We start from the raw sequence: 12418 nt of genomic DNA, 5'->3' as shown, positions 1-12418 counted from the left end.
AGTGTTTGGCTCCCAGGCTAATGGCATGCATTTTTAACACTCTCTGTGGCATTGGAGATGGTGATCTTTCAGCCTGCTAGGCTTAATATACAGATTTAAAGTGTAGAATGCTCTGCAGATACAAGTAAAGTTAGTACTTTGAACACATTCACTGCTCCTTAATGCACAGCGGCCTGGAGAATGTAGTCCGAAGGATCTCAATGTTTGCACTCAAGATTTTGTGGGTACTCTTACCTTTGCTGCCATTCCATCCAGCAATGCTTATGCTTTGACCTTTGACAAGGAGGGAAAAAGTAATTCTGTCAGTCTCCAGTAACTGTACATTATGGTCTTGAGAACCTCTGAGATACCCACAAGAAACACAATAATTTGGCTTTCAGAATAGGGTTTAATATGAAAGTAAATAAAACATACAGTGCTCCCACACTAAATAACCAAGCTAAAAGAAATCCAGAATATGAATAGTTGTTTTGAACTACCACTGTATATCCTGTGCACTAAATGAGGTGCAGGGGCTGTGCATCTGTAAGGATAGTGAGTGTATGCTGTTGTAGCCTCGACAGCCTAATCTGACTTTACAAAGATGTTGGATTAAGGTTGCTCAAAACAACTTAAGTTCTGGCATTTCCTTGTCAGTTTTTAGAGTTTGACTTTACATTCTTTTCAGAACTGGTATTGTCAGGAAAACAGAAGCCAACACTTTCAAACAGGCTGTCAGGCTCTCAGGTCCTAGGATGAGCATTTGTTCATGGTCACATTTTTGAAAGTATCCAAGAGCTCCAGTTTCCACAGCTTCCTCTGGCAGCTGAGGAGCCTCAGCAATTTCAGGAATAGGACTGCCTTTTTAAATTCACGTATCTACCTTTAGGCCTCCAAATCTATCAGCGTTCACCTTTTCACACAACACTTATAAGTGGAGATCTGCAAGGTCATGTCTAACAGAGCTGCTGAACAGCTGGCAAAGACAAAACAGTTTGATGTCTTCCTGTTGGATCAAAGCAGAGCTGATGTATTTTTTCTTATCTAAGATGTATGAAAGAGAGAACGAGGCATGGGAATGTGCAGTTGCATAGTTTGCGTAGTTGCTTTTATGTCCTTCCTGGGAAAGGGCTGGAGGGGGTTTGTTTTGTGAACATTGTTCTATGTATGGACAATTCCTTTAAAAGGAAAAAAATCAGGATAAATGTGTGTCTGTAACATGTACACTCCACTAAAACATCTCTATGCATTTTACAAATCCAGGAGTGGTAAAACAGCACTCCTGCAACAAGCTGTAGATTGTGAGGTACCATGTTTGTGGAAAGGGCCAGAGTTGGTGCTCTTATAGCCATCTGCTTCTGGGGGCAACCAGTCATATGTTGGCAATTATTTCAGCACTGGGTCACTGGACCACCTTAAGTGGAAGTTAACAATTCGTCATTGCATTTTTTGAGACACCTGTGTTATAAATAGTGTTCTGAGGTTGAATGTCTACATGCTGCCCCAGTATGAGTGCATCTTATTTAATGCAACTTCCAGCAACTTTCCAGTGGAGCAGAAATTGCAGACTGGATCTGCAGTTCAACAGAGCGCTTGAGCTCTAGTGGGTTATTCTGGGATTAGTGCTGTTGGCTCACTGTACAATTTTATTGCTGGAAATGGAGCCTTTTCTGTTTTCAAGTTATTTAATGGTACATCTGTTAACCTATTGATCCACCAAACTGGCCCACTTCCAGGAAAATCTGCAAATATCCTTTGCATTTTTCAGGATTGCTTGCTAAGAAAGCTGTTGAAGCTGGTTTGACAGTGAAGCCATACATTAAAACTAGCCTGTCCCCAGGAAGCGGGGTTGTCACTTACTATCTGAGGGAGAGTGGAGTTATGAGTTACCTTTCCCAACTAGGGTAAGAGTGCTTTTCTTACTGTTGTCTTATGGCTGCTTAACTAAAAACATTGACAACAAGCGATGCAATAGAATAACTATTTCTCTGTACAGCTTAAAAGATATGACAAGTACCCTATGACATGATCCTGCATGAGTTAATGCATTGCTGTTGTGCTGGCTGACTTTGTGCCAGTGAGGGAGAGGGCCTGTTGCCTGCTGTAGCGTCTTGAAGACTCATGTTCTTAAACAGGAAAATGGGTTATTTTTCAAGACTAATGGTTTTAAAACAGTATAAATTACACTATATTGTTGTTCATCTTGCTAGATAACACATTTCCCAGATCTGCATTCTGTGTGCACGGACAGTCTCTGCAGTGATAAAAATTGAGCATTCGCAAAAATGCTGTTTTCAGCAGCATTTCATTTGTTAAAACAGTGCACCTTCTGAAAGTAACCCTAGCCAAGTGCTAAGGGGTTAAACATCCTGTTGCAAAATTGCTTTTTGTTCACTGATGATTTCTGTGCTCTGTCTAGGTTTGATGTGGTGGGTTATGGCTGTATGACATGTATTGGCAATAGTGGACCCCTACCAGAGTCTGTTGTTGAGGCCATTACACAGGTATGTAGTTTTTCCTGTGCAGCTTCCTGTAAGCTGTTCTCTGTTGTGTGCTGTTCTAAGCTGTGCTGTACTGTGCACTAACTCAGCTGCGTGTGAAGTAAATTCAGTCTATATCCTCTTTTCTGTGGGAAGTGCTTTGGTATTGTTTGGAAGGAGACAGTTCTGTGACTGTCCAGTCGTTGATGTTGCATCATGGTGCAGCTCTGCAGACCTGTTAGGTGTGTGGAGTCTGTAAGCACCTTTGTCTCAAACTCTCTTTTACAGGGAGACCTCGTAGCGGTGGGTGTGTTGTCTGGCAATAGGAATTTTGAAGGGCGTGTCCATCCCAACACCCGTGCTAACTATCTAGCCTCCCCGCCACTGGTAATTGCCTACGCAATTGCAGGGACTATCCGGATCGACTTTGAGAAAGAGCCTTTGGGTAAGACAGTGTCAGAATGCTTCTCTTCATAGCTCATAAACTGGTTGAAGTTAAGCTCTTCAGAAACATTTGTTGTTGAGCTACATCAAATGACTGAGTACCTCTGGGATACAAAGCATGCAGTCATTAAGAAACCGAGCAAGAAAGTCTGTATGATGGAGAAAGGGGGAAGCCAAGCCTCATCAGTATTCTAATTCCACAGGGGCATCTTTTTGGTTATATCTGGGTGACAGTCTCTCATAAGCAACCTGACACAGTAGACTTCCTTTGAGCAGGTAGTTCAGCTAGACAACCTCAAAGATCCCTTCCAACTTAAATTATTCTATAAAGTATTCTGGAAGACCATTGGAAATTACAAAAGCAGGCATATGTACAGACATCCTCAAGTTTATGAGGCCCTCTTCTGTCAGACCCCTGTAGGTGAAATAAAGTGTCTTAGAAGAGTTGACATGATTAGAAGGACCACATAGCTGAAGGACACCATGATAAACTTTTCCTTTCTTTCTTAATGGAAAGCTTATGCAACAAACATAACAATATCATGTTCTACAGGAATAAATGCTTCAGGGAGGAAGATTTTCCTGAAAGATATCTGGCCAACAAGAAATGAGATTCAGGCTGTTGAGCGTCAGTTTGTTATTCCTGGGATGTTCAAGGAGGTCTACCAAAAAATAGAGGTGAATTAATCCCCTGCACAGTAGTTTGGTTGATGTATTGCGCTATTCTGAAGATGTTAAATAAGGTGGTCTTGATAATGAAATGAACCTTTTCTTTCTATTGCTGTTGCTCCTGTTCTGACAAGTATTCAAATGAGATTTATTTTTTTTTAAATGTCTTCTGGTTAATTAACTGGTTCTTACACTGTTGTGTTCTGAAAATTGCTCCTTAATGATTTTTTCATTGTAACATATAAATGATGTGTTTTAAACAGTCATCCCAGGCCGATATTAGAAAGTGAGATATACTAGCTTCACAGATGTTTGGTTTTTTCAACTGGCATAGAAGTCATTTGCAATACTTATTGGCATTCACATCAGAAAAAAACTTGTACTTGGCGATGTCTTCCTTCAAACGTTTTTGAGGTGTTGAAACAAAATATTCTTAAGGTTTACATTTTAGGAAAGCTTCTTAAGATCACTGATAAATAAACTTGAGAATTATAAAGTGTTATCTGTGTATATAATATAGGTTACTGTCAGAAAACTGGATGAGCAGCTCTTCTGTAATGAAGTGAGGGTTTTTCTAACGCTTTTAATAGAATAATTTAAAAAACAAAACCAACAAAGAAAAAAAACCTGACAACAACCCAAACCTAATGTATATTGTCGTAATTTTCCAAAGTGCTTTAAGAAATACACAAGGCTTTTGCTTAAGTGAAATTTGTAATATTACTTGTACTCTGAAGTAATTCCCTTGCTTCTGAAAAACATAAAAATCAGTGGGATACTTTTGTGTGTGTTTCAGACAGTAAATGAATCTTGGAATGCCTTAGATGCTCCTTCAGATAAACTATATACTTGGAATCCCAAGTCAACTTACATCAAGTCTCCACCTTTCTTTGATGGTCTGGTACGTGCACGCTTTCCCTTTGAATCAAGCCAAAGTGTGTAGTGACCTTAACTGATGTGAAGCCACTTCAAGGAGCCTGGGAGCATTCATCATAGCCTATTGAGGCCTTGGTTCTCAAATGTTAGAATTACAGTATTGTATTTATTTTAATACAGAGGCATGAGTCAATCTGAAAATTGTAAGGATTCTCTGTCATTTCAGGACTTTTGAAAAGTCTCCCTTTTAAGCTGAAATACTTTTAAATAGTCACAAAGTAAGTGAGGGAAAGAACAGGAAATTAAACCCACAATTCTGCCTGCCTGCATTTTGCACCAAATAGTTCAGTGTTCAGATTGCTATTTCAGTGCCATTTAAAAGAAAATGGAGATCTCGATGCATGCAGATGTCTAGGAATTCTGGATTTTTGTCTGCATTCATGCATGTACCACAGGAAGCCTCGACTAATTTTTTTGCCTCATCTATTTTCTTCATGCATGAACTTTCTGACAGACAACCAGGACATCATATTTTCTTGAAGAACATAAACATTTTTGATATGGTTGGTTTTTTTCTCTTTCTTCTAACTTGTTTTAAAAGGGAGACTTTATTTTGCAGTTTACACTTTTGAGAAAGGTAAAAGAATTCTGTGTTATATTTTAATGATTTTGTTTGTATTTATGATGGTTTAGACTTTGGCTCTTCAGACTCCGAAAACAATAGAAGATGCTTATGTCCTGTTGAGTTTTGGGGATTCTGTGACAACTGACCACATATCTCCAGCTGGGAACATAGCAAGAAATAGTCCTGCAGCCCGTTATTTAACCAGCAGAGGGTAAGCACTACTACTTGTTTTTGTTATAAATTGGGAAAAGGAAACAAACCACAACTATTTTACCACGTTAGAGGCACACATATCTGCTCTCTGTTCACATATGGAGAATATATAAAGGAAGGAAAAGTATTTCTTTCTCTGCTGTTTCAGCAGCTCTCACCAAGTGTAAGAACTTGCATAGAGTGTGCACATCTATTACACTGGAATGCTGAAAACCTTTGTATGGAGAGGGAGGAAGAAGATAATTTTCAGGCTAGTTTTTGCAGTAGGTCTATTCATAAATAAGGGAATTGGGATTTGTCTCCCTATCGAAGCAAAATGATCATGGTCCTTAATGGCAACAAATGGTTTTATACTCACTTCTTCTAGTATGTGCAACTATTTCAAAGATCTAGGCTATCAGGAGCTACAGAACATCCAGAAGCTTAGGTTTCAGTGCAGCTGCAAAAACTGGCAAAGCTGTTGTGATTGGAGTCCAAATTGCTGTAAAATGTTGGTCTTTTTCTATGGCCAGCCTATCAGTTTAGTGCCATGGGTTCAACTTAACGCAAGAAGTATTCTCTGGTTTAGCACTTCTTGTAATTTCAGTAGTGTTTTGAGGAATAGCACTGGCATAAAAAAACATAAATTCTCTAGACCTAATAATTCTGGAGAGGAAATTGATTAAAACAGTGTGATCTACTGAAAACTAACTGCTCTGGACTCTTTGGCTCTCTGCTGTCAGTCACTTTGAAATCTAAATAGTCCTACACACATTACAAAACAGATGTTGTATACCATAGCTGCTGTTTGGATGCAAACAGTCCCATTTTCTGTCACATTCCAGCATAGTTTTTGTTTGCTGGTTAGGCTGGAGTGTCCCCTCATTCCCATATCTTTATTTGCAAGTGGGGTTTTTCTTCTTTAGTTCTGACTTGAAGCAGGGGCTCTCCCTGCCTTTTAGATGTTTAGCACAGTGGTGTCTGTAACCTTTGTTCCAGATTCTATGGTAATATTACAAGAAGGATTTTCAATAGCTAACTATTAAGAAAAGAATTGTATTGTGTCTTCTGACCTAACGTGAACTATATCTTTGCATCACTATCAGATACTTTTTTCTACGGCAAGGGATGAGAATACTATGGAAGCTGCTTTCTGTGACCAAGCTGTAGGCAGACTTCTATTTTTTAATTATTTTTTTTTCCTTCAAAAAAAAAAAAGTAGAAGTATCAGTTAACCAGATGCTACTGCCATGATGAGAACTATGTACATACCTGCCTCAGAAACACCAGTTCATTACTTTATTTTTTTTCAAGCACAGAGTGCTTCAGTCTAAAAACAACAGTTTCCTTTTTTTCTTTCTGTTCTCTTAATAGCTTGACTCCTCGAGAATTCAATTCTTACGGCTCCCGCAGAGGGAATGATGCTGTCATGGCCAGAGGAACATTTGCAAACATTCGCTTGGTGAACAAATTTATCGATAAACAAGGACCTCAGACTGTCCATTTCCCTTCTGGGGAAACTGTAAGTACACATGCTGCTCTAAACGGAGGCTCATTGACAGTAGAGTGGATTAGTATTGGCTTTCCTTCTTACAGCTTAGGTCATTTACTTAAGTGCATTTTAAGTAAAGCTAATGAGAGGACAGGAGCTGTATTGACCGAGGGAAGCAGGTTGCACATACCTATGTAATGTGGTGCTATCAGGGCTGTCAGTGGAGTGTATATAACCACTGTAAAAACAGTAGTGGAACAAACCTGCACCAGGTTTGTGTTGGGAGTGAGATCAGGCTAGAAGCCACAAAGCACTGTATGGTTAATATCCTTAAAGTGCTGCTTGATGGGGAGCGTGGGTTTCAGTTATTTAAGTGGGGACACTTTTTTCCTTGTTTCTCTGAAACTGTGCTTCCACCCTGAAAAAGTGTGTAAAAAGTTTGGCGTTTTTATTCCAGCTGGACGTGTTTGATGCTGCAGAAAGATACAAGCAGGCTGGCCATTCTCTGATTGTGCTGGCTGGGAAGGAATATGGTGCAGGAAGTTCCAGAGACTGGGCAGCTAAAGGACCATTCCTTTTGGTGAGTGACTACAGTAAACTAGGAGAAGGACAGTACTTAAAAGTGCATTGGTCAGGCAGAGACTAGCTTATGACCAACATCCTGGGTAGCTTATTCTTACTTCTGGTAGGAAGAACTATTTTGAAATCTCAGCTGCCTTGAAGATCACAGAGTTGCAAAAGCTACTTAAATATTGATAGATCTTCTTCAGACTGGAAGCCTTGACTGATCTTGAGCTGGAAATCCATGGGGCTACATCAGAAAGGCCAGTTCCTTTACTTCTGCTTCCCATAACCCAGTAAACCTTGGGTCTGCTTCCAGGTGCCTCCTTCAGCTCACTTAGCAGGGAGGATGGGAAGTGTAAGAGAAGAGTGGTATCAGTGAAAATGAAATTTAACAGGCTTCACCATGCAGATTAGATTGCAGGGATGCTTAGCAGTATTGTTATAGGAGCCTAATAGAAATCCATGTAGAGTGAAATATCTATTTCATTCTTTGTCTGTCTTGCCCTACGCTGTTTACCAGCCCAAACTTTGATTCAAGCTTTCTTGGTGTGGAATTTGAGAAGGCAATAGCGTGTGTATCATTAAACAAAGTTTTAGAAGAGTTGGTTTCTAAGGCTATGTTTGTCTTTTTTTTCCCCAGTGGTGATTTTTTTGCCTTAACTGTATCAACATGTAAAAATTTAGAAATTAATTAAAGTGCATCCTGAAGCTTGTAGTGTAGGAGAGCAATACTAAATTAGCAAGAGTTACAGAAATGACTGGTAGTGCTCTATGTAAGACACACTAAAGGAGTATGCAGGATTCCTGAGAAAGCATATGTAATTTTTTGACAATCAGACTTTTTAAAGATGTTTGAAAATTGATGCCTAATCAAGTCATCCTAGACAGTCTGCTGTCAGACAGACCTGCTGACTCTACTGGTAGTTGGTAGATGAAATGGAGGGGACCACAAATGTACCAATTTCCTTCCTCTGACCACAGAAGGACTATCCTGAACCATGAAGATAACTATACCTGTTGTGTATTTCCCAGGGTGTCAAGGCTGTGCTTGCTGAAAGCTATGAGAGAATTCATCGAAGCAACCTGGTAGGGATGGGAGTGATTCCGCTACAGTATTTACCTGGAGAGGATGCAGGGACTTTAGGACTCACTGGACGGGAGCGTTACACGATTATCATTCCTGAAAAACTAAAACCGCAGATGAATGTTCAGATTAAGGTATGAGACACCTAAGGGCTGAATTTTCTGAATCACTAATTTCATTCAAAATTAACTGTCTTTTCAAACAATGTGCTTTCATATGGCAGTAAGCTTCTTTCACTTCAGGAAGGCAGACTTGAGGTGGTGAAGGGGATGGAAAAAGTCATTCTGATAGGGATTTGCTACGATGGTATATTAAAGCAGCATGCCCAAAGCACAAACCAGTCCTGTATTTTGGACCAGCCTTTCAAAGTCCAGTATACATTTTTCTGTCTCAGTTAGATGTTTGAAGCAGAATAGAAAGTGAACTGTATTAAATTAAATAAATAAAACTAATTTATTTAAATAAATTTAAAATTAAAATAATTCATTGACAAGTCAGCTGACAGAATATTGTACACTGCAGCATCCAAAGTGAAGTCTAAGCATACCCAGCATAAAATCTAGTTAAACTTCAGGCCCTGTATTGAAAGACTGCTTTTTGTCTAGCTTTGCCTTGAAACCTATGCCCTTTTCTGAAAAATATTAGTATCTACAATACAAATTTGGTTTATTCTTGATTGGAATATCTATAAACTGACTGACTTAACCTAATAGCATCAAAGTCTGCTTTTTTACTGCAGGTAGCAAAACAATCTACTTACTGCATGTTCATTTAATACAGGTGGTTTCCCTGGATTAGTTTCTAACAACAGTTGTTTACATGTGCGTCTAGCTGCCCTGAAATGGAGAAAGTATAGATGCTAAAGAGTTGGTCAGCTTATCAGTCACAGATGAACATTGTGCATTCATCTGAAAGTACCCAACTAGGGGACTCTTCAGTAAAACACAGTGGGTTTATTGACTTCATGCACTTTTCTTTGTGCTTTTCTGATTCCCAAACACTAGGCCTCAGAGAAAGATAATGAAATTAGTATTGCTGTTGTACCTAAGCCAGATGAATGAATCCATAGAAGAATATCAAGAATTAGTATAACCACTTAAAAGGATTGTCAGCTTTCATGCCTCTAGGATTATATCAACAATAAATCTAAATGAGGCAGCAAATGCAATGCACGGAGACTCCATACTGTGTTTATTATGGTTTTAAACCACTTTTGTCTTAAGCAGCTGGCTGTAGTCTAGTGTGGAAATAAGTATGGATGTCCAGTGCCTGTTCACTTTAGCTTTCTATCACAATTTCTTAAGAAGGCAAAACTATTGTAATAGTCCTTCTTTTACTATGATGTCATGTAACATGTGGTGGTTCTGCTGCTTGAATAACTTTCTTTGACCCCAATAGCTGGACACTGGGAAAACCTTTCATGCCATCATGAGATTTGACACTGACGTGGAGCTCACTTACTTCCACAATGGCGGCATTCTGAACTACATGATCCGTAAAATGGCATCCTAATCAAAAACAGTAAGCAAAAACATCTAGGTACAAGCCTGCTTCTGGTGAGCTTATGAGATGGTAATCAAAGTTGAAAGTGTGAACCATAAAGTGAACAGTTTTTGTATGGATTGCATTAGGAGGCTTGTTTACAATACTGAATTATTCTGTGTATCAGGAAACTGGACACGCTTGCCCAATTAAAGTAAACAGCATTTATCATTTTTGTATGGTGATTGGCTTGACTTACCTTAGAATACAGTGCAAAAGTCATTAAAATACTGCTGGATTCTGTGGAACTCTTGAAGATCACGTGCTGATTTCATATATTTGGTCCATTTAGTATGACACTGAAGTTAAGTTCTATACTTATATCAGTGGTCCAAAAATTAACTGACAGTAGAAAAAACAATTTTTATTCCTCCCGATTACCTGATGTTGACTTGCTTTCTTAGTCAGTTGACCAGAATCTAAATCTAATACTGAAATTAATTATTAGCTGTTTATTCATTCTAAAAAATGTGAACTTTGTTGTTTAAAATCTAAGCCTTTGTGGAAAGGTGGACCTATTGGGGATAATATTTCTAATGGATACAATTAAACTTATTTTCAAGAATTTTGGCGGGTTTTGTCGTGTTATCCTCAGTACTGAGATGCAGAACAAAGCTTTGACTTCAAACTCATTGTCCCTGTAGGAGCAGAGTCATACAAGTCTTGACTTCTCATATTTTAACTCTTGTTTCTTTAAAAAAATCTACATGAGACAGGATGAATACAAATACTGGTGGTCTTCTGTAACCCAACAGAATACTGCTGTGATGTACTCCCCTCTGTTTTGTGTCCTCAAAAAGAAAATCTGCCACAATTTCAAGATCCTTGTCAGCAATTTTTATGGCAGTTGGCAACCAATGATTACACTAACGCATTCACTAAAGTCAGTGACTGCCCAATCCACAATACAACATGAATCTATTTACAATGATAACAAATATCCTCTTACTCAGAGATAAACAAGGCTATAGTACTAATTCTTTCTCTTACTGTAACTTTAACTGTATTTAGAGCAACTGCCACAACAATTAACTTAGTGGAAAAATTCTTTCAAAGTAATCTCCTAATGTATTTTTAGTGCCGTTGGTTCCAGCTGTATCTGCAAAAAAACCCCAATGGAAATAGTTCTGAAAGAAGTCAAAAGGCTCAAGGAGCAGATAGAGATTGCGCTGTACCTGCAGCAGGCTATTCTTGCTTGATTAAAACAAACAGAGCTCCTCTAGTGAAACCAGCAGAGGCCCAAGATGTTGCAAGGTCTGGGGTAGCTCTTACATGAGGACAAGCTGAGAGAAGTGGGACTTCTTTAGCCCAGTGAAGAGAAGCCTCAGGGGCATCTCTGCTGTTTGTGTACAACTACCTGAATGGAGGACATAAAGAAGATCCAGCCAGGCTCTTTTCAGTGGTGCCTAATGCGAGGGCAAGAAACAGTGGGCACAATCTGAAACACAGGAGGTTCCCTATGAACATCAGGAAACACTTTTTTTTTTTTTTTTTTTTTTTTTTTACCATGAGGGTAACCAAGCACTGACTGAAGAGAGATGGCCCAGAGAGGCTGTGATGTCTCCATCCGTGGAGACGTTCAGATGCTGTCTGGACATGCTCCTGGGCCCATTGCTGTACGTGACAAGATAACCTCTAGAGGTGCCTCCCAACTTCAGCTGTTCTGTGATGCTGTGGAACATCTTAACAGAGACCTGTTAATATGGTCATAATCTTGAGCATTATTTGGTAATAAAAATGCAACTTTGGGTTCAATTGGAAAAAAAATTCAGGTGTTCTCAAAGGTCAAGTAGAGTGCTGGTGTTCTTCCCTACCCTCCCATCTCCACTGTGTACTGAACTGCTTGTTGTTTTAGTCTTCAATCCTTGCGTACAAACAATAGGAAAAGACTAAAACTACTCAAATCCCTTAACTTTACAGTAGTTGTTACTATAAGCTGTGAAACTTAAGACTGATTATTTTTTATGACGAGTCCCAAAATAGATGGCTCTTTCACACAGCAAACTGATACTCAAGGTCTGTGATTTTCCACGTACTTTTAATTTGAAAGCACTAAACCAGCCTTTTTCAAAATCTTTGTTCCTGCTATTTTTGAGAGGGAGGCATTATCCAACCACAAAACTGTTTCTTTTTTGGAAGCAGCTATAAGAACAGCAAATTTACTAGATAAAAACTAAGCACAGAGAAAGTTACTGTAGGACTGAGAGTCAGGCTTCTTGTACAGTGCATACAGCCTTCACAGTAAAAGGCATGGACTGGAGTGGAACATGAAGCAGTGCTTAAAATGTTGTTTTGCTTTTAATGTGACATAACACTGTTTAAAAGAACACCACAAGTCTCGCTGACTAGGGTTTAGGTAGTTTAATAATTTTTGGACCCTTAGTTAAGTTCCTGTTCAAGGTGGTTTTCTTCAGAGTTCAGGTGTTTCACACCCATAATTCATCTGTGTACTCCACTATCAAACACATGAA

The 12418-nt window shown here is 39.0% G+C and overlaps 1 protein-coding gene across 3 annotated transcripts in view; it reads left to right on the top strand.

Annotated features, from left to right (window-relative positions):
* Positions 1 to 10512, top strand: part of ACO1 (aconitase 1) — a 37869-nt gene extending 27357 nt beyond the window's left edge. For all 3 annotated transcript variants that reach the window (XM_074855183.1, XM_074855184.1, XM_074855186.1), the window contains exons 12-21: positions 1748 to 1883; positions 2399 to 2483; positions 2748 to 2904; positions 3457 to 3581; positions 4369 to 4473; positions 5142 to 5284; positions 6640 to 6787; positions 7215 to 7337; positions 8354 to 8539; positions 9804 to 10512. In XM_074855183.1, the coding sequence (XP_074711284.1) occupies positions 1748 to 1883; positions 2399 to 2483; positions 2748 to 2904; positions 3457 to 3581; positions 4369 to 4473; positions 5142 to 5284; positions 6640 to 6787; positions 7215 to 7337; positions 8354 to 8539; positions 9804 to 9917 (1322 nt within the window). In that variant the 3' untranslated portion in view covers positions 9918 to 10512. The remainder of the gene's footprint in view (positions 1 to 1747; positions 1884 to 2398; positions 2484 to 2747; positions 2905 to 3456; positions 3582 to 4368; positions 4474 to 5141; positions 5285 to 6639; positions 6788 to 7214; positions 7338 to 8353; positions 8540 to 9803) is intronic.
* The last annotated feature ends 1906 nt before the right edge of the window (positions 10513 to 12418 follow it).

Source organism: Strix uralensis, chromosome Z, assembly GCF_047716275.1.
Source record: "Strix uralensis isolate ZFMK-TIS-50842 chromosome Z, bStrUra1, whole genome shotgun sequence".
Lineage (NCBI taxonomy): Eukaryota > Metazoa > Chordata > Aves > Strigiformes > Strigidae > Strix > Strix uralensis.
This window is presented reverse-complemented; position numbering and strand designations above follow the sequence as displayed.